This window comes from Candoia aspera, chromosome 7 (genome assembly GCF_035149785.1).
Source record: "Candoia aspera isolate rCanAsp1 chromosome 7, rCanAsp1.hap2, whole genome shotgun sequence".
NCBI classification, from domain to species: domain Eukaryota; kingdom Metazoa; phylum Chordata; class Lepidosauria; order Squamata; family Boidae; genus Candoia; species Candoia aspera.
The window spans coordinates 16,241,127-16,264,242 of NC_086159.1; the positions used below are offsets into that span (position 1 = coordinate 16,241,127).

Sequence of the window (23,116 nt, forward strand, 5' to 3'; positions counted from 1 at the left end):
GATGACAAAACCTGACTAAGAGGAAACTGACTGTAATCACGTTTAATTTCAGTGCAAATGTAAATAAGCTTAGTAGCTGATAAAAGAGGACAGGTTGTCTTACAGACTAGTTAAAGAAGACAAAGCAGAGGATAGGAATAGAAAGGCAGTTTTAACTTTGGATAAAAATAAAATTATTTCCTCTCATTGGGACCTGTACTGATCATGTCAAGAAAGGGTAAGCTTATGGATGACACCAAATTATAGGTAGTGCTCACTTAATGACAGTAATTGGGACTGGAATTTCTGTTGCTAAGCAATGTGGACCTAAAGCACGATGGCATGGCTGCATCGTTTAGTGACAGCAATCCTGGCAGTCCCTGCTGCCATCGTTAAACAAGGATCGTGGATCGTTAAGCAAGGACCTGCTTGTGAGTTCTTGCCAGCTTCCCACAAGCAAAGTCAGTGGGAAAACTGGCAGGGAGTCGCAAGTCCTGGGCAGCTCTCAAGCAGATTGGTGGGTGGGTAAACATCTGCTGTGGCCCAGTGTGAGCACAGCTCGGTGCAGGATAGGTACTCCGCACTGCAGGAGAGTAGTACCATTCGTTTGGCACATCTTAACTTTGAATGGTTGCTGAACGAGTGGATGTTAACCAAGGACTACCTGTACTCAATATTGTAAAATCCAAAGCAGAGCTATAGAACTATCACTCAGATCTGGATGAATAGGCACTAGAATGACAAATGAGATTCACTGCAACTAAACGCAAAAAGCCTATCTAGACAAAGGTTCAAGCTTTACGTATACATTGATCACTAAGATCTTCCAGAGTTTGTCACCAGGTAAAAGTGACAAACAATGGTAGATAGCTATAACCTTCATACCCTGTTTATAGATTCACTCGTGGCCACTGTTGAATAAACTGGATGCTTTGTCTTCTCAGTGCTTTGTTATGGTTATGATTTAAAGAGATGTTCAACTTTGGAACTGAGAAGACACAGATTTTTCTTCTAACTTAAGAAGAACTTAAGAAAGAAACAGAAGGAATGCACATTCCACAGCCCATGCCAATAATTTAATCATCATGCAGAACTCCCCAGCATTAAGGACATGTCCTTTACCTCTGTTTGCAGGATGGCAGCTCTCTGTTCTTTTGCTGTGAGGGATTCCTTGAGTACATCAATGTGTTGCTTGCTATCAGAAAATTGGTTTGTGAGAGTTTCCAATTTTGTCTGTAAAGCCAGCAACTCTGTATCTTTCCGTGATAGTTCCTGTTTCACTTGACCAATCTAAAGGAAGAACCAAATGTAAGAATACATGTTATCAAACTGCAACAATGCATCACAGAAAACATTCAGAAGCATTATGGAAATTGTTTAATTCCAATTTAGAACAACATGTCCAGCAGTCTCAAAGGTATAGCATCAAGCCAGCTCAAGGAATCTGAATAAAAGGAATAGTAAACCTGGAAGCATGCTTTTGTGTAAGTACAGTTCAAAGTGTTTTTGAGGAAAAGAGAATGAAGCATTTGTAAAAGAAAACAACTCTTTGATATGAAGATTGTAAGACTATAGTTGTAGTGTACAGCTTCTCTTACAACCACTAGAAGTGGCAAGCCTCACAATTGTGGACAACCCAAAATCGAAAAAGGCCCAAATACCAAGGCAATCAGTCATAGCATAAGCTTTTCTTAAGCATTCAAAAGTGAATAGCAGGAAAAGAAACTCTGGTTTTTAATAAGCAGAAATGGTTCAGGTTTGATGAAAAGTACCATCAGCATTTATTATATGTCCACATTATTATTACTTCACATGTTTTTCACTATAGCTTTGAATGCTTCCTCAGACTCTCAAGAGGGGCAGGATAAAATATAAATATAGATCAGAGCAACATACTGTAAATGGGCAAACAAATGTACTGTCAGTTCATTTCTAAGGTTATTTTCAAGGCTTGGGGACCATTAGCTATTAGCTCAAGCAACCTCCATTTTTAAATAGCCAAAGTCATATAAAATGCTGGCCATCTTTTAAGATCTTGTGTGAAAATGGCAAAATCTTGCTAGATTTCATGTAAGAACATTAAAATCTCATGAAATTTCATGCAACAAAACTGAAATGTCTTGAGCAAGGAAGTCAAAATCTGATGAAGGTTAGCAATCTCAATTAATTCTGTCCTTTTGTGTAAAATCTTTTGGGGACAACATACGTTTTTGACACTTGTAGGTATCACATTGCTGACCCCAGCCCATGGAAGTAATTTAAGTATTAAATAGTAATCTTTTTACCCTTCAATATACTCCCAGCTCTTTAAAAATACCTTTAGATCTAATAGTAATGCCAAGATGCCAAAAAAGTAGAGTATTTCCTCTTCCTTTGTATAAATACTGTCTACATTAGATTATGAGCTTAAAGGCAGGTGTATCTCTATTTCATTTTTGCATTAAGACTTAATTTTTAAGTTGGAAAATACAATAGTTTCCCATTACCTACACAGTACGACAACTAGACAAATTTATGAGGCGGGATACAAAATTTAGAAACTAACTTTCAAAATCAACAAATCAAGTTTCTCAAGCACACGGATGTTCCTACTTAGAAAGAAGCACAGAATGGGTGTAAGACCACAGATTAACACACCCATTTTCAAATAGTAAAATAATTTTTCTTTTAAATATTTATCAGAGAATTGCATTTTATCAGAAATAGAAGTTAGATTCTCTGCATACAATAAATCACATAACCATCAAAGGTATCAAAGGTGTCCATGCATTATATGTAAAATGCATCATTCAAGGCAGCATAGGAAATTAAACCAACGCAAGATACATGCTTCTGCCTCTGACAGTTTATTGAAACTATACAACCTTATTCAAACAAGACTGATTATGCTAGCTCAAAGTGAGAATGGGCAGACTTTACTATTCATTTCAAAAGCTTAGTACATGCATCTCAAAGACATGAATCATGCTATGTGACAATTTACTCTTATATTCTTTCCAAGTGTTAAAACTACAATTCATGCAACAACTCTGTAGTGATCTTTAAACCGAGCAACTAAAACTGGGTGTCCAAAGGTGTAGATTATATATTGTAATATACCAACCAGGTGTGAATAAGGACAGATACAGAGCTGTTAGTTTTCTTGCTCTTTATAGTTGCAGAGAGTTAAGTAAGGAAAGAAAGGCACCCCAGAAAGCTAGCAGAGCCCAAAACGAGCGGCACTGCAAACAGAAGCTTCAGTCTTACGGCAGAGACCTCAGTCTGGAGACCGGCCACTCTTTTTTTCAGTTCCTCCCCTTGAACCTCTTTGGCATTTAGCTCCTCCTTCAGTTGTTCTACCTGCCACGACATTGTTATTCTTTTACATTTAGAGTAAAATATTTTCCTGTCAACCTTCCTCTATTAGAAGAGATGCAAAGAGGAGCAATCATATAAACAGCTAGCAGATTCACCATGATTAAATACCAGTTACTCAGAATAACTACTTTCTCCTAAATTTACTTGCAAGAACTATCATACTTCACACAATCTTAGATGACACCATCTAGAACATACTATCAATCCTTTGGTAATTGGGTGTTCTGGTGATTTGGTACTTTTGTCAGCTTGATCTCATCCTCTTAGTCAACTGCAATGCATATTACATGATGCTGCTCTTAAAAACTGACTGGAAACTGCTGATGATCCAAGATAAGGAAGCAAGATGGCTAGCTACTTTTTCATTTATATTACACTAGCACTTTATTTGCTGCATTTGCACCCGGCCCATTTCTGGTTTTAATGTAGAATTCTGGCTTTAAAATTGTATGGTCTTAAAGCTTGAAATCAGCCTTCATGTAAAATCAAGGTTTTCTTTTGTAACACAAACACACAGAGTACCTATATACATACATACAGTCTTGGCCACTCTTTAGGATGCTTTTGGGAGGCCCTACTCTTTGTGCCTTCGCTAAGTGATGTGAGACAGGTAGCTTCTAGGGAGCATGATTTCTCAACAATCGCTCTTAGGGAGCTATATAATTATTGAATAGTCCCCTGGGGGAGTCTCAGATCAATCTTTCTGGCATCAAATAACATGATACTATTCACCATGTATTATAAATAATCATTTTTTCAGAAAAAAAAAAGACCTACTAGCTGGCTTCTTTCTACTGCTTTCAGCCTACAGGTTACATATTTTTGGTATTTTAGTCATAACCATATCAGATACTGTATTGATTGGAAGCTATATAAATAAGGCAAGCAAATCTATGCTGTGCATTTAGTCTGATTATTCTACTGCTCAAAGTGCATGTGGCATATAAATCAACAATTTATAAAGCTGACCCCAATTCAGCATTTTCTAAGAAAGCCCAAGGTATCCCCTCCCTCATCTCTGACATGAAGCAGACTCTAAAAAACATTTATATTGATTACTTATAACCCTTTGAGGTCTTCCACCCTTATGTGTCTTCAATTTCATGGTCATCATTTTGTCCAAGACACTTTGTTATATGATGGATAGTTGTTTACATTAATTTATGCAAGAAACATCTCTTACATATTTACTAGAGCATGAACAGTACATGGTTTTATTTTATTATGCTGAGGTAATTTGGTTTTCCCAAACTGGTTTCTGCATCTTAGAACAGATTTGGTTCACCAATCTTAAATTACAGTAAGATAGATTTATCGCTTTACTTAAGCATTTTCTTCTTGATTTGAAGGAACTCTAGTAGAGAAGATAGATCACAAATCCTTCATCTGTTTTGTAATTCAGTGGATGAATTAGTTTTTTAGGGAATTGTAGGTTATTTCTAACATACACTGTACAGTTATTACCTTGTTTTTCATAAATTTGGAATGGCTACGATACACCTCCATTTGTTTCATTTCTTCTTCACGTTCCTCTGTGCTGAGCGCACCATTTGACTTCAACATTTGGATTTCTTCTTCCAAATCTCGGAGTCCACGTTCCATAGACGAAATCTTAGAATCCTTCAAATACATGGAACAATAGTTTAGTTTCTTCAGAAAACAATATTTTGTAAACAAAATTTGAGGTGGGTAACTGTATCTGAGTAACTGTTCCCTATAGCACTGTGCTATAGATAGTTTTTAACTATATCAGTTATTAAATATACATCTACAAACAGGATACACTAATGGAAACAGGCATTCTGAACCCAGAAATAACAGTGGGAGCACATTGAAAACTTGGAAGCAACTAAGAAAAAGTCCTTTAATACAAAACCTTTACACATTTTTGCAATACAGCCAGAAATATTTATCTCTAAATTCAATAAAAACAATTATGGTGATATACATGTCCTTTCAGAAGGACTGGAACCTCATCTAGAAAAAGACGTACAACTATTTTTTAAATTTTTCTGTAACAATTTTTTTTCTATTTCCAATATAACAATTATACCCTTGTTATTGAAACGATTTTATACTGAAATTCTTCCTCTGAGCCCTACAATCCTCTGCAATATATAACAAAATAAGCATACATTAAAATAATTAATGACAGAAATTATAGTAATAGATAAAAGGGAGGGTCATTTCACATACATACTGTAACATAAACCAGATATAAATGTTCTGCACATTTATGGGCAATACTCTGAAATTCTCCCAACAATGGCAGAAATGCTAAGAAGAAATCATTGTACTGTGTAATATGTCAAGATGAAAATTCAAAAAATAAAAGAGAAGAACTATTGTATTTCATATAAACAATTGGTTTCTCTTACCTTCATCTCTATAACAGTCTGCAAAGCTTTAGTCTTGGCAGAATCAGGAGCATTTTCAAAACGACGGTGCATCTCCTGTTTAAGAAGAGGAAATATTAGGCAGCTAGCTAAATACAGCAGCATCTCACTTAACTTCTGGGATTCATAGGGAAAGTGTTGTAAGTAGATGCTTCCATCTATTTTCCTGGTATGGCTAGGGTGTTTTGTTTTGTTTTTTTACACCAAACAAGAAATAGCTAGTCCAGTGAACTGCATACAAATTATTTTCTACTTTAAAGAAAAGCATAATCAAAAGTAATAGCTGAAGCAACTTAAAAATCTTAATACCTATTAGCAATGGTCTTTTCAAACTTTCTTCTTCCAGAAGGACAAAAATACTTGAAAAAGACAGGATCAATAAATAACAGCAACAATCTGGTATGTACTTAACAAGCTGATAAAGCATCTGTGCCAATAATACTCCTACATTCCCAGAGTAGCAACCACCTAGTTACTGATGACGACAGCTCTTTCCACCGAGATAACAAGGAACTGTTCATCAAAACAATTAATGTGCAGCAGACATAAGTGCTCAGTAGTTATGAAGGAACAAAAAGAAAATGCCTGGACTAAAATACTAAAAACAGAAATCCATTTTGTACTACAGGACAAATTATTCTTGTATTAGAATAATTACAAACTAACCATGTACTGATTTTTTTTCAGTTTTTAATAGCAATTTTCATAATGAAACATCCAGAAATGTTCAGTCACATTAAATATTAGTGTAAGGTATTAAATATTAGTGTAGTATAAGCATCAAGACCTAGAAGCTGTGGAATTTTTTAGCTGCAGAAGATATATATATATATATATATATATATATATATATATATATATATATATAATGTAATATATAATATATTGTCAGGTTCACCGTTTCAATGTTAATGTACATCGTAACGGTTCGCATGCCAGAGTGTTGACGCGCGTTCCTGGCTGGGAGGGTGCTGCTGATAAATCTTGTACGGAGAATTGTGTCTGCCTGTGCCATGGAGGAATGTGTTGGGTTATCTCTTTAATGTCAAGGTCTTTTTGCCCGTTGATCAGCAGAGCTCATTAGGAGCACCTGGGAATGTGGGATTGTAATGAATGAAGGGGGGTGGGTGGGACGCTGTTTGAAGCGGGGCTATTTAGTTTGACTTTAGGCACGCTTTTCTCATTCTCAGCTTTCTTTCTGTTTGCACTCTATTTGAAATAAAATCAGAACCTAAACTTTGATTTGGAGTCTGAGCATTTTATTTGGGTTAAGGCGATCATTACATATATAAATTGAGTGCAAGGCCCACTCCCTCTTCAGTGCAAAACTAAACTTAAAGAAGGGTAAGAGAATAGAGAGAAGTAAAAAGTGCAAGGAAAAAGAAAGAGAAAAAAGAAGGAAAAGTATATAATAAAGAGAAAAATATATATAAAGAAGTGATTTCCAACCATCGTCACAAGAAGTATGAACAAATTTAGTAACTCTTCACCCTCTCTAAACTTACAAACATTTATGTCTTCATCCCATACCCCATCTCTTATCTACAAACAAATCAGTACTGGGGTCAGCAGAAAATCCATAAAGGGTAGCCAGAAGTAACAACATATCTTGTTTTAACCTTAATCAAATAAACCAACTTAATATTCCTTCCTTTTACTGTACTTCTAACAGTCTTAATCTTTAGTTCATTCAAATATTGTTGTAGGATTTGATTTATCTTCATTTCTTCTTTGTCCCATTGCACAGAATCCTTCAAGGTCACTCTCTTGGTTTGTCACTTGTATTTCCCTTTTAAATTTTAAAACCTCAGCTAATTTATTTTGTAGAACCAGTGAAACATCCTTTTCTAAATCATTCTCTTGGCCTGTCAATTATAAATCAACTCTTGATACCAACTCTATCTTGTCAGATAACGGTTGTTCTACATCTGATATGTCTTCAATAACATCTTTTGGACATTGTCTATCCATAGAAGCAGACATCAATAGTGACATGGCTGACGCTGTGGCTATTTTCTGATTCCATTCTTCAAAAGTCTGCTTCAGTATTTTTATACTTATAACATTTTGCATCATTTTATAGGCTTGTTAATCGTTCCTCTACCTAAAATCTTTAGTCTCCTGTAGTGTCTAGTTTTTGAGATCATGAAATTATTTATCTATGTTGTAAAAACCAAAGCAGGATCTATTTCCCACTAGAAGCTGCTTGTTCTTTATAATTAATTCAAAAATCTTACTGTAAAAGTTTCAATATTCCAATTTTATCAGGACCCTTAGCCTGTTTCTAACTTTCTAGGATCAAAATCTTATTTAGCTTTTTGCTGTTTATTTCAGATTCTTTAAATTTTTAAGCTTATGATTAAATTTTTCTTTCCATCAGGATTAAAGGCAGACTCACTCAGCATTTTCAAATTTATCATTCCGAAGGTCTCTAATAGCTTAGAAATAATTAATGAGCAATTTCAGAAAGCAATTAGAAAGTGAGGTTTGCAAACTCAGTGTCCTTTAAAAGTCTCATCTGTGGTTATGAGCAACTTGGCTAATCCTGTCATCTCCCAGCGCTTGAACCCGTGGAAAACTGCTGTCCTGCGATCTCCTCACTGGGAGCAGCCATGCGGAGTGTATGTGGGTGATCTCCTGTCCTCTCTTTATCTGGAGAGGTTCCAAGGAACTGGTCTACTCACCATGTCCTAACAGCCAGGAAACACGCTGAGACAAGGAACTGGTCTCTAATGTTTATTGCTAGTACATAACAGGAATCCTAACAAACTGAAGAAGCGTGGGAAAAACCCAGACATATAAACCCCAAAGGTTAAGGCGGTCCCGATCTGTGTCTCTTTGAATGGCTGACCAATTCCTCAGTGCTACGCATGCGCTTAACAGTCTGGATGGGAGCCCCCTGCTCACCATCCTTACTCATGACACACCGGTTCCTTAGTCTTTGCTGCAGTCTTCAGTTCGTCATACCTCCCCGGAAGTCCTGTGCTGCAGAAATTACTTTGATACGGCCGCTAATGGCCAGTGAGTATCTGTAAGAGCTGTAAGTCAGCAAGGGCAGGTTTCATCAAAAAACAAAGGTCCTAAAAGATGTTGACTCTGGATGGATTTCTTAGTCTGGCCTTGCCTAAGATTAGAATGCTAGTCAACTGTTAGCCTGTTTTTGATGCAAAGGATTTTAAAGATTAATACTGCAAAGAAACCAGAATTCTTTTCACTGGGACTTATGGACAATGAATTAGAAAAGACACATGGTAGATTGATTTTGTATATGGTATTTGCAGCAAAATTACTGTATGTACAACAATGGAAGAATAATGAAATCCCCACAGTGGAGGAATGGGTTGTGAAAATGTCAGAATTCTCAGAAATGGCAAAACTGACATGTTTGGTCAGAGAAAAAAACAACAAAAACTTTTTTGAAAGACTGGAAACCTTATATGGAATTTTGCTGAAAGAAGAAAGAAATGATATAATGATCTATGGGTTTGAAGATTAAGAAAGATATGGATGAAATGAGGGGCTGAAGGGATTTGTATAACATCTAAGAGGGAGGAAGGACAAGAAGATTGTAATTATATGTTGAAAAGAAGGTTGGAAGTCACTTACACAGCCCTTAACTTTAGTTTTCCTTTTTTTCAATTTGTCTTTTACTCTTTGTAAAAAATTCTTAAGAAATATAAGTAAGTAAAACAATTTTGATTAAAGATGAAAGCCAATAAAAACTTTGTTCTGTTTCATCATAAAAATAATACTATTCAAAATTTACAAACATGAATTGACTTCTAAAAATTTATTTAATTACTTACAAAATAAATTAATATTAATTACTGAAATCACATATTAAACTTACAGATGATTGAACTATTATTTTAGTATAATTTCTAGTTTTAAAAATATAATGATTCAAACATTCTGACTAATGTTTTATAGTTTCAGCATACTGAAGGACATCCCATTAACTCAGCAAAACAAATTCAGGTCATTGAGATTTAATAACATTTTTACTAATTAAAGGTTAAAAAATAAAAGCATTTCAAGCATCCTGGCCACGAATTTCAACTATATTCCAAAACAGTAAGATATTCTTATCACATTTCAAAAATACTTGGTAAGTGTCACACATACATTTTGTATTACATTCATTAAGCAGAAACGATAATAATCTAACTCTGAGGAATATAAAAAAGAAGCATCTCCACTCATTATGTAACTTCGAAGCTTAAATTTATTTAAAGCATTTTCCCTTTCTCTTCAGCAAAATGGGTCCAATAGTGGTTTATGTAAAGCCAACCATCTGACTCAAGCACACAATTCAAAGAATATGACTGAAAAGCAAATAGGATGAGAAAGATAAGGAAAACAAAGTAAATCAGGAACCAATTCTTTTTAATATTAATTTAACCTTTTTAACTGCTGCAACAGCCACTTGCAATAAAAACAGTTCAGAGAAGATGAACCAATAGGACAGAGTCTCTGAGCAAAGCTGACTGAATGGCCATGTTTTTCATCAATCTGCTACGTAGGCTGGAAAAAATGGCTGTTTTTAGGTGACAGCTAACTCTCCCTCTGCTTCAGTCTATACTGAAATAGCCCTTAAGTAATCTGGTCCTTCAACAGTCTGTTAATTTAGAAGCATTCCCTAAACTTTGAGGCTGGTTATTAAAACTCTCACTGCTAAACTTTTGTAATCCTGTTACAGTGTGTTTTGGGTTGTTTAGTTAGTTTTAAAAAGCCACTATATTTTCATACGTGTGGCAGTCGCAGCAACACAATTCTACCCTCAGACACCAGAAAGCAGTTATTTTCTCAATCTCAAAACACTGCAAAAAATTAGGCAAAGTTCAGCAAGCTACCGCCTCTCCATCAAATTTACCATAATTTTACCTACATGTCAAAATGGCCAGTGAAAATTCAGTATGATAATTCAGTATACCATAAAGCTCAGATTAAAATCTACTGCATGGAGGAGAGCAGCTGCTTTCCTCTATTGTTGCATGGAAATTCTGAAAAGTCAATCCATGCAGTCATATGAAGGCTTGTACCTTTGGTTTTATTTTAATCTTTTGTCTGGGACTCATAATCACAAATGCCATCATCATTCCAGTAACTAAGATGTCTTTTCTCTCTCCTTTCACGTCCTGAATGAAAGGCTGAGTGGAAAGGAGTATATGGTGTTGGCTGCCAGTTCCTAAAGAACACATTCTAAAGTTTATTGTGGAGAAGAGAAGACTATGGGTAGATATGAAAGTGGTCTTCAAACATCTGAAGGGCTATCATGTAGAAGATGAAGCAGAATTGGTTATCTTCTACATGATAGAATTGTTCAGACTTGTTCCAGAAGATAGACCAAGAAACAATGGGCTTAAATTAGGAAGCAGAAGATTTCAGCTGGACATCAGGAAAAAATCCTAATATTCAATAATGGACCAGACTTACAGCAGACGGTGGATTTTTCTTCACTAGTGGTGTTTAAACAGAAGCTGGATGACCATTGGTTGGGGATACTGTAGACTGGATTCCTGTGCTGGATGGCATTTGACTAACTAATCTCTCAGGTCTCTTCCAACTTCTATGATCATATGTTTCCTCCCCCTCAGGGTTTTCATCAGAACAGACCAGACGAAAGGGTGTAATGGACAGTTTCCAGAAGACAACATAGCTTCATTTAAATCAGGCAATTCCACAGAACAATCGTACTTTAAAAAAGCATGTATTTAGCTGGTGCCTGATATGAGGAGTTTTTAACTAACCTAAAGGATACAACTTCAGCAAAGGATCGTTACCTTGTCGTGGTGCTGGAGCTTGAGCACCTCAATGATGCCATGAGCTAAACCGTGAAGGGCCACCCGAGACAGGAAGGTCATGACAGAGAGGTCAGACTAAATGCGATCCCTGGGGAAGGTAATGGCAACCCACCTCAGTATTCTTGCCGTGAAAACTAAATGGATCAGTACAACCAGAGATATGTCGGTATACCATCGGAAGATGAGACCCCCAGGTCAGAAGATGGTCAAAATGCTACTGGGGAGGAACAGAGGATGAGCTCAACTAGCCCCAGACGTGATGACGCAGCTAGCTCAAAGCCGAAAGGACGGCTAGCGGCCGACGGTGCTGGTGGTGAACGGCGAATCCGATGTTCTAAGCATCAACACACCATCGGAACCTGGAATGTAAGATCTATGAGCCAGGGCAAATTGGATGTGGTTATTGGTGAGATGTCAAGATTAAAGACAGACATTCTGGGCGTCAGTGAATTGAAATGGACTGGAATGGGCCACTTCACATCAAATGACCACCAGATCTACTACTGCGGACAAGAGGACCACAGAAGAAATGGAGTAGCCTTCATAATTAATAGTAAAGTGGCTAAAGCAGTGCTTGGATACAACCCAAAAAACGACAGAATGATCTCAATTCGAATTCAGGGCAAGCCATCTAACATCACAGTGATCCAAATATACGCCCCAACCACAAATGCTGAAGAAGCTGAAGTAGAGCAGTTCTATGAGGATCTGCAGCACCTACTGGACAACACGCCTAAAAGAGATGTTATTTTCATCACAGGAGACTGGAATGCTAAGGTGGGCAGTCAAATGATACCTCGAATTACAGGTAAGTATGGCCTGGGAGAACAAAACGAAGCAGGACACAGGCTGATAGAATTTTGCCAAGACAATTCACTCTGCATAACAAACACTCTCTTCCAACAACCTAAGAGACGGCTTTATACATGGACTTCACCAGATGGACAACACCGAAATCAGATTGATTACATCCTTTGCAGCCAAAGGTGGCGGACATCTGTACAGTCGGTAAAAACAAGGCCTGGAGCTGACTGTAGTTCAGATCACGAACTTCTTCTTGCACAATTTAGGATCAGACTAAAGAGATTAGGGAAGACCCACAGATCAGCTAGATATGAGCTCACTAATATTCCTAAGGAATATGCAGTGGAGGTGAAGAATCGATTTAAGGGACTGGACTTAGTAGATAGGGTCCCGGAAGAACTCTGGACAGAAGTTGGCAGCATTGTTCAGGAGGCGGCAACAAAATACATCCCAAAGAAAGAGAAAACCAAGAAGGCAAAATGGCTGTCTGCTGAGACACTAGAAGTAGCCCAAGAAAGAAGGAAAGCAAAAGGCAACAGTGATAGGGGGAGATATGCCCAATTAAATGCAAAATTCCAGAGGTTAGCCAGAAGAGATAAGGAATTATTTTTAAACAAGCAATGCGCGGAAGTGGAAGAAGACAATAGAATAGGAAGGACAAGAGACCTCTTCCAGAAAATTAGAAACATTGGAGGTAAATTCCAGGCAAAAATGGGTATGATCAAAAACAAAGATGGCAAGGACCTAACAGAAGAAGAAGAGATCAAGAAAAGGTGGCAAGAATATACAGAAAACCTGTATAGGAAGGATAACAATATCGGGGATAGCTTTGACGGTGTGGTCGGTGAGCTAGAGCCAGACATCCTGAAGAGTGAGGTTGAGTGGGCCTTAAGAAGCATTGCTAATAACAAGGCAACAGGAGACGACGGCATCCCAGCTGAACTGTTCAAAATCTTGCAAGATGATGCTGTCAAGGTAATGCATGCTATATGCCAGCAAATTTGGAAAACACAAGAATGGCCATCAGACTGGAAAAAATCAACTTATATCCCCATACCAAAAAAGGGAAACACTAAAGAATGTTCAAACTATCGAACAGTGGCACTCATTTCACATGCCAGTAAGGTAATGCTCAAGATCCTGCAAGGTAGACTTCAGCAGTTCATGGAGCGAGAATTGCCAGATGTACAAGCTGGGTTTAGAAAAGGCAGAGGAACTAGAGACCAAATTGCCAATATCCGCTGGATCATGGAAAAAGCCAGGGAGTTTCAGAAAAACATCTATTTCTGTTTTATTGACTATTCTAAAGCCTTTGACTGTGTGGACCATAACAAATTGTGGCAAGTTCTTAGTGGTATGGGGATACCAAGTCATCTTGTATGCCTCCTGAAGAATCTGTATAACGACCAAGTAGCAACAGTAAGAACAGACCACGGAACAACAGACTGGTTTAAGATTGGGAAAGGAGTACGGCAGGGCTGTATACTCTCACCCTACCTATTCAACTTGTATGCAGAACACATCATGCGACAAGTTGGCCTTGAGGAATCCAAGGCTGGAGTTAAAATCTCTGGAAGAAACATTAACAATCTCAGATATGCAGATGATACCACTTTGATGGCTGAAAGTGAAGAGGAACTGAGGAGCCTTATGATGAAGGTGAAAGAAGAAAGTGCAAAAGCTGGTTTGCAGCTAAACCTCAAAAAAACCAAGATTATGGCAACCAGCTTGATTGATAACTGGCAAATAGAGGGAGAAAATGTCGAAGCAGTGAAAGACTTTGTATTCCTAGGTGCAAAGATTACTGCAGATGCTGACTGCAGTCAGGAAATCAGAAGACGCTTAATCCTTGGGAGAAGAGCAATGACAAATCTCGATAAAATAGTTAAGAGCAGAGACATCACACTGACAACAAAGGCCCGCATAGTTAAAGCAATGGTGTTCCCTGTAGTAACATATGGCTGTGAGAGCTGGACCATAAGGAAGGCTGAGCGAAGGAAGATAGATGCTTTTGAACTGTGGTGTTGGAGGAAAATTCTGAGAGTGCCTTGGACTGCAAGAAGATCCAACCAGTCCATCCTCCAGGAAATAAAGCCAGACTGCTCACTTGAGGGAATGATATTAAAGGCCAAACTGAAATACTTTGGCCACATAATGAGAAGACAGGACACCCTGGAGAAGATGCTGATGCTAGGGAGAGTGGAAGGCAAAAGGAAGAGGGGTCGACCAAGGGCAAGATGGATGGATGATATTCTAGAGGTGACGGACTCGTCCCTGGGGGAGCTGGGGGTGTTGACGACCGACAGGAAGCTCTGGCGTGGGCTGGTCCATGAAGTCACGAAGAGTCGGAACCGACTAAACGAATAAACAACAACAAAGGATACAATGTGCATTGCAGTAAATACAGATAAAAACTCTAGCTTTCAATAACAAACTTAAACTTCAAGCAGCTGGACTCTAACTGATTAAAAATGTAGATTAACTATTGAAAAGGACTGTTGCTACAGCCTTGCCACCAGCAAGTGAGAAATAAAAAAATCAATCAGCAATAAAATTGAAGAATGTTTCGGGATCAAGCTTTACAATAAAATTCTGTATTAAATCTGTATTTGCCTTAAACTCGGACATAAACTTACAGCTATATAATAAGTAGCAGCTACACATAACAGTGAGAAGTTGAGAGGGAAATACTACCATCTTCTGGACATTAAACATTGCACAGGAAAGACAGAACCAATATTTTAGGCAATGCAGTATGAATGAGTTGATTGGTAAGAAAAATGTAATGAACTAGTCTGGACTCAGCAATTTCAAATGCTCTAAATGACTTGTTACTAGAGATAACTAGCAGAGATGTAGAAAATGACCTAATTTTGCATGGATATACTAGAGAAAAATAACTGATTAAAAATTGTAAACCAGACAAATACATGAAAGCAAATATTATGATTAAAGTATTTCTAAGCCACTTACTATATCTTTAACTTAGTTGAGAATAATTCCTTCCTTTATGTGCAACATGCTGAATGAAGCATAGGCATGGATACCTCCCATAGAGATGTCCAGTTTCCTTACTTCATTTGACTCTAATTTGGTTTAAATACTGTTTTAATCTACAAAAGAAATCTGGAATGCAACATTTTTCTCTATAAGAATGCCTCTGGGCCCTATATGATGGATGTTTTCTACCCCAGCCCCATTTCCTGACAGCAACTGCCTACCTGATTTTATTGTTTATATGAATGTGTACTGTCTGATGTTAATTCAGCTACATTTTACCTTAAATTTATAAATTTTACCATGAAGTTACATGAAAATCAATGAAAAATACAATGCTTATTCCACTTGAAACATGCTTGCAAAACAGCAAATGGTTTCAAACATCCTTCATAGAAAAGTAACTGTTTCTATGGAAACTACAGAACTGCCATTCTTTACTGTTGCCAAGATTTCTTCTAGGTCTTCTAAACAGAGCTGGATGGTCATTTACAGCTTCCCAGTAAAATCAAATATAAAGAATACTGTATAGAAACATGGTGATTCAGGCAAGCTATATTTATAAACACATGGAGTAAATAAAGCTTGCTGTTATGGAACTGTAAGAGAAATTCCTGATTACCCCTGGTATTTTTCCTGCGCAAGAATGAATTCCCAAAGAACAAAAAAGTTCATAAATATTTTGCTTATTCCATTCTCAGACATGTTCTTAACTGATACACTCTCTCTGTCTGAACCCAGGCTTGAAAATGTATGGATATACACAACCAAAAATTTCAAATTTCAGCTTCTAATCTTTTGTGATACTTTGATATTATTGCCAGATACATCCCAACTTCCTACACACAGAACTTATCAAATGATATGTGAGGCCAGAATGAATGATGAATAAGAAACCAATCTGCACTCAGGCAATTTCAGCTTCCAGACTTCAGTTTGCATTGCTTTTTAATAGGTTAGAAAAAGCTGCAAGTGCTTACTTCTATCAAAAAAATAAAACAAAAATTAATTAGTGCAAGATTAGATGGATTAAGTAAGTCACTCACTTCTCTGAGCAAGCTGTTCTCCTTTTCCTTTTGCTCTAGTAAGGTTTCCAGGTGGTGAACATGCATTTCAGCCTCTGCCAACCTTCTTGTACGCTCATGATCTTCCTCTGTGGCTTTTGCAGACAATCCCTTGCTCTGCAGCATTTCCAGTAACTTTTTTATTGACTCATCACGAGCATTTAAGGTCTGTTTCTGAGTCTCAATGCGCAACTCCATTTCTTCTAGGGTTTTGCGTAGCAAGAAGAGTTCCTTGGCTTGACGCTCATGCTCTGCATGAAGCCGCTGAAAGTTTTCTTCTGTAAGTTCTGTAACAAATGGTTCATTGGATCTACTGCTGGTGTCTTGCTGGAAAAGCTGGTTCAGGTCCCTCTGAATCCTAAGCTCATCCTGAAGAGCTTGAATTGTCATCTGCATATGCTGGAAAATAAAAACCCATATTAGTATATCATTTTATTAAGAAGAAATACAGTATAGATTTATGACAGAGAACATAAATGTACAGTATTGCTTCCCAAAACACTAGAGATACGAGACAGGGAGAGAATACAAAATCAAACAAATCATGACAAATCAAACAAAAAGTTAAATTCCAATTTCCTTTGTATCGTACACCTCTACCAATTTGTATAATTTGATATAAGGTAAGAAGTAAGTTGCTCTGAACCTCATGGGATAATGAAATCTAGCATGAAAGCTTTCTAATGTTGTTAGAAAAGCCTTAATCAATTTTTTTAAATCAAGGAAGTACAATACTACTATATTTTACATTAAAACCAATATGAAATAAATGAATCAGGTAGGTGTTAATGCTATGGTATCCATATGTTTAGTAACAAACACAAACAGGTTGCTAATGAGTAAGTTACATCCCTTACTCACCCAGTTCAATTAGCGATCTCCTAAGGCACTGAAGTCATTAAAATATTAAAGCCAACAGTTGGAACAAAATCTGAAAAGTATTTTTTTAAAAAAATAACAACTTACTCATGATGTACTCTAACACTATAAAAAACAATTTGCTGAAAATATATCAGATATGATAGCTTGCCTGTTTACTATTCCATTCTGATATTCTACCAGGTTGAGTCCCATCTATATTTAGAAACTGTTTTCACAGGAACAGGTTCCTGGCTCCCACATTTCAAGAGGAATGTGAGAGCTAGGAACCCACTGAAGGGCTACAGTCAGTGCCATAAGGCAGCTCTCCAACCACAGCTACCCTGGTTCCCTAATTCTAATTATCAAGGTATACAACACCGAAATAGTTCCAATGATTACAAACAGTGCAGAACTATGGGGATAGATAAATGCTCCCTTGTTGAAACAGATACAGTCCATCATCCTGAATTGCATTTTGAGGATGGACAAATCCATGCCGACTCCAGCAGTAATGGCTGAGTTGGGTATACTATACAAAGTCACCTAGCAATTAAAGTATTCAACTATTGAGTGAAGACCTTATTTATGGACCCAGATAGATTACCCAGGATGTGTTTTGAAGAGCAGGCATTTAATATGTCTCCTCACACTTGGGCACTCAACTTACAAATACTATATCACAATATGAATTCTCTGTCCAGTGCCCAGTCCAATCAGATTCTGAAGACTGAGAAAAATTTCAAACAAAGGGTCTTGGATGCTGCTGCCTTAAGATGATATCATATCTCTTATATGTGCTAAGTCCTTGAAGTAGTTGGTTCAACACAAATCAGTCTTTCAGATGGAAGATGTCATGAGTAAGGAAGGCGAGCAGGGGGCTCCCATCCAGACTGTCAAGCGCATGCGTAGCACTGAGGAACTGTTCAGCCATTCAAAGAGACACAGATCGGGACCGCCTTAACCCTTGGGGGTTATATGTCTGGGTTTTTCCCACGCTTCTTCAGTTTGTTAGGATTCTTGTTAAGTACTAGTAATAAATATTAGAGACCAGTTCATTGTCTCAGTGTGTTTCCTGGTTGTTAGGACAGAAAAGCATTTAATAACTTATATGCCCCTTTATCTTAGAAGAGCTTTCTTTAGAACATGTTTTGAACTTGATTCATGGAAAGATATGGGAGATTCCATGGAGTTCCTTTTGCAGAAAGACTGTATATAGACTGTTGAAGATATCACACATAACTTGTATGACTGCAAACTGTATTTGACGGAAAGGGATGTTTACTTAGAACTTTGCTTGAAAACTACGAAATATTGTGACAACCAGGATAAATGGTCATACTTCTTATAGGGAATGAACTTGCATATTACCAGGAAGACTGCAATTTTCATATCAAAGACCATCTGAAGAAGATAGACTACCTAGAACAGACTGGGTTTGACAGCAGCCGTGATGATTTATTATGAATACGTCCTACTATTTTTTCTGTATTGTTCTGATAGCTTTTTGATATGGTCAGATGGCTAATTGATAAAATTTATTGTATACTGATATTTTGTTCCAACCCCAAAAAGAAAGTCTAAAAAAGAGCTAATGATAGGTGTCTAGCAGGGTTATATTATAGAATCTTACATATAAACTTGATTTTAAAAGGACTCTAATCTGAATAATCTCAAAGGCAAGAGAATAGCAAAAAGATTAAAAATGTTTACAGATAGGTAGCCTGTCAGTAGAACATTTCTCAACTTGATTAGGTCAAGCAAAGAACATTTAGTTCATGTCTACATGAACAGAAAATACAGTCAAAATAAATCCAAGAACCACGTAGGAAAGAACAGAAATATGCCACATAGGAAAGAACAGAGGAAAAACACATTGGCATAAATAAATTTTATTAGATTTACAGAACAGGAAAAAAACACCCTCTTTTCTATTTATGAAAGCAAATAGCAAAATAGCATCTTTAATTTTTATAGTATTGAAGATGCAATTTCAGATGCTAGAACTGTTCAAGTATTTTAACTATCTTAGCAAGACCAGATGCAATTTCTTCCAATGCAACATACCATGTACACACACAAGGAGAGAATGATTTGATAAAACAGGAAATATTATTTTTACTGATATTGAAATTTGTTTCTTGTCTTTCTAGTGAATAGTCAGCATCTCACAACAATTTAAAATAAAAATGGTAAGTAAAATAATAGATTCAACAAAAATGTAATAAAACTATAAAAGCATTAATTGCTTAGTTTATGGACTCTGCTGAACAAAACAGAATAAACTTTAACAGGTGAAAGTCTACCAGGAAAAGGTCTTATTAACTAGTACATCCAGAGAAGAGTCACACATGCTTCATGGACAATGTATAGTATTAGTGTGATAAGACAATTCTATCTCTTGTTTTTAAAAACAAGAATAAGTTTGGTGACTTCTCCATTAGTTTTCCTGTCAAATGCCTTTTACTTCAAGGACAGCTATAGTAAGAAATATGTAATCACATATGCCAATGTGGCGTATCTGGATGAAACATCATATTGACACAGCAAGAACTGCTTAATGAAGGTAGGAATCCCCATGACTGATGTATTTACAGATTGCTGGAAAAATAAGAAGTGATCTCAAGAAAGGAGGAGACACATTGAAAAAACTGACAGAATTTGAAACATTTATACAAAATCAAGATCACCTGTCAGGACGTATATATAAATTTATTGAAATATGTCACAGAGATGGAATAAATTAAAATTGTATGAGAAAGTGGATGCAAAACTTCAAAGAAATAATCACAGTGCAACAATGGGAAGAGCATTAGAAAAAAATTAAGAAAATTTACTCCAAGTTATAAATTTAAGGGAAAACTGGTATGTTTTACAGACGGTATATAATTTTGTCAATAATTATCAAGATAGACAAATCATATAACAATAAATGTTGGAAACGCCATAACAAAGAAAGAACATTTCATCATATCTATTAGTTATGCAAAAAAACTCAAAATCTCTTTTCTACTGGAAAGAAATACATCAACATATTCCAAAAATCCTAAAAAATACATTTTGAACTGAAGCTACAATTTTCTGATTAGGTATAAATTCCAGAAAACATACATGAAAAATATCACTATTTATTAAGACATATGCTGATGGCGTCAAGAACAAAATGGCACAACACTGAAAAAGAGAAACTTTGCTAACAATATCAGATTGGGAGATCAAAACTGGAGAACATGCAGCAATGGCTACATTGACAGCATATATCAGTAACAGAAGTCTAACCAAATTTAAGCAAGAAAGGCTTCCATATATACTATATTAAACAGCAGGGCAGATTTAGACATTTAGAAAAGATTCGAATAGATACTAGCAATAATCTTCAATGTTTAATGTAAAGCATGTATTTCTAGGTTGTGCTCAATGGTTGGGGAAATAAATGGAAAGGAAGGGGAAAATGTGTAACTAGGAAGTTTTCCCATAATGTTTTTATTTATGTATCATCTATACATTTTTTCTTGTGTTTTCCAATGTAGACCTTTTCTTCCCTTTGCATTTCATTATTCTCATTATAAAACTACCTTTTAAAAAAAGAGATGGTTGTCTCTTGGTTTTCTTCAACTAGACTTTCACCTTAAGTGGGACACAGACATTGAAATGCAGACAGGCAGTTATTAGTGTCATTTCATTTAAAGAGACACTTTACTCAAACTCCATGAAATTTAAATCCTTAAATTTGCATACTTTAATCTAATATTTCTGTAGAATAAGTCCTCATTGCTTTTGAAGCAAACCAAACACATAATTTTTTTTAAAATAGTGTTCTTTGGTGAAGTGACTCTATGCAGAAGAATCTGGGCTTTGCATTTTTCATATTAACATGGATGTCTCAGTTCCTTCTTTCTAGGCAATGATTCACTATGGCTGCTAAAGCAGGCCAGTGCGATTCAAAAACTTGTTTTTTTGTACTGTTGAATGAGTAAGATTTTCCTCCTCACCTGATCCTCTAAGATTCTTTGTTCTGCAAGGATGATCTTAAAGCAAAGCTCTACTGGCTCCATCTATCTTTAACTGCATTCAAGCCTTCCAACTCTCACTTAGAATTGTATCCAATATTGATCAAGACTGGAGACTGAGATATTTGGGGGGTGGGGTGGGTATAAATACTCTCTTGGCTTGGGATTTTCATTTTTTTCTTTAACCACAATGGAATAAAATGTGTGCATGAATGCACTCACAACTTGCTTTGTGGTTTTATATAAACATATACTTTAAAACAAAAGAAGTCCCTGAGTTCTCTCCTGTCCACTTCAGAAAGTATGAGCTACAAAGAGACAGACACAGGCCGCAATGGAGCAGCAGTCAAAGAAAGCTGAAAGAATCTCTTAAAGGGGCTGATCTCAGTGCAGAAACACGCAGAATAATTTGTCTGTTCCCAGCATCACATTACCTTCCAAAAGTCATAAATCTCAACAAGGGTTTTAGATGTTTATTTCTGATTTAGATTTCTATGGACACCCAAGTCAACAGTGACTCTGGGCAACATACAAATTAAAAACAAAACCATAGTATATTGGATCAACAAAAGAAATAAAAGATATATAAAATAATAGACATGCACCTTGGAGAAATCCAACATAGTTCAATCCAAGTGGGCACCTATTTTGGGGTGTGGGCAAAATCCTGGTCTTCAAGGCCTATTTGAAGGATGACAGGATCAGGGCTGTTTGAAATGCCAGCAGGATGCTGTTCCAGAGGGCACCATGAGAGAGGAGGTCTACTTCCTATGCCTCAAAAGAAAGCACTCTCAGTCCAGGAAAGGGCACATTGGCGCACTAGATGAATCTGGGCAAAGGCCTTTCTAGCAACACCTGCGACCTGGTCTTTGAGCAGGATCTGTGAGTCCTGAAACACCCCCAAATTGCATACCAGTTCTGTCTGGGAAACTGCAACTTTGTTCAGAACTAAAGATGGAAGCCAGAAGTACCATGAACCCACAGCCACACAGTCTTATTAGGGTTGATTGCAAGCTTGTTCCTCCCCATTCAGCCTCCAGACAGTGGGACAAGACCTTGACAGCATCATTTGGTCAACCGGGGTAGAGATACACAGCTATCATTGGCATACTGATACCTGATCCCATATCAGTAGATGATCTCACTTAGTGGCTTCATGTACATGTTAAACAGGAAGAATGAGAAAGTCTTATAATGCGAGAACCATCCCATTCCCTTTTCTTCCCACTGTTTGTGACATATCTATGCCAGAATGCCTTTTTCAGAACATTCTTACAGAAAGGGAAAAAACAGATTTAGTAGCAAAAGTTCATGATACCTGATTTTTGGAACAGCAGGGAGTAACTACAATTAATTCAAATGTAACACTGCTCAAACTAAGTCTGGAGAGCACCTGTAAATTTCATGTTCAATATTTTTCCAGTACTAAAAAGGCACACAAAGGCTATAATTTCATTGATGTGGAAATAAGTTTCACAGAACTCAGCTGAATTTTTGACTTCTGAGTGGTCATGTATAAGATTTCACTGTTTGTGGTCTGTGTACTTTATTTTATTCAGTGCTTTACTTAGAAGTTATATTTAGAGAATTTGTAAACATACTATTTACTATTCTTACATTATTTAGATTATGTCAAAAAAGTTAAGTACAACTTTGACTTTATAGCTGATATGGTAGCCATTCTCATTGCCTAATCTGACTTATTTTGCACACATCATTGTGTATATGGGACATTTTTCCCCAAAACAAGTTCCACAAAATTGAACCCAACCCATCTCAAAATATATTAACAGTTCACAAACAAAATACTCGAAGTAAAAATCAGTAGAAAAAAGGAATAGACTTTA

General features: G+C 36.7%; 1 protein-coding gene across 5 annotated transcripts in view; it reads right to left on the reverse strand.

The window, feature by feature from the left end:
* Positions 1-23,116, reverse strand: part of ERC1 (ELKS/RAB6-interacting/CAST family member 1) — a 168,796-nt gene that overhangs the window by 128,771 nt on the left and 16,909 nt on the right. For 3 of the 5 annotated variants that reach the window (XM_063308521.1, XM_063308523.1, XM_063308522.1), the window contains exons 3-7: positions 16,384-16,800; positions 5,715-5,789; positions 4,801-4,956; positions 3,235-3,318; positions 1,102-1,269 (exon numbers count right to left, since the gene is read on the reverse strand). In XM_063308521.1, coding sequence (XP_063164591.1) covers positions 1,102-1,269; positions 3,235-3,318; positions 4,801-4,956; positions 5,715-5,789; positions 16,384-16,800 — 900 coding nt within the window. The remainder of the gene's footprint in view (positions 1-1,101; positions 1,270-3,234; positions 3,319-4,800; positions 4,957-5,714; positions 5,790-16,383; positions 16,801-23,116) is intronic. The other 2 variants (XM_063308525.1, XM_063308524.1) reach the window with 1 other exon arrangement.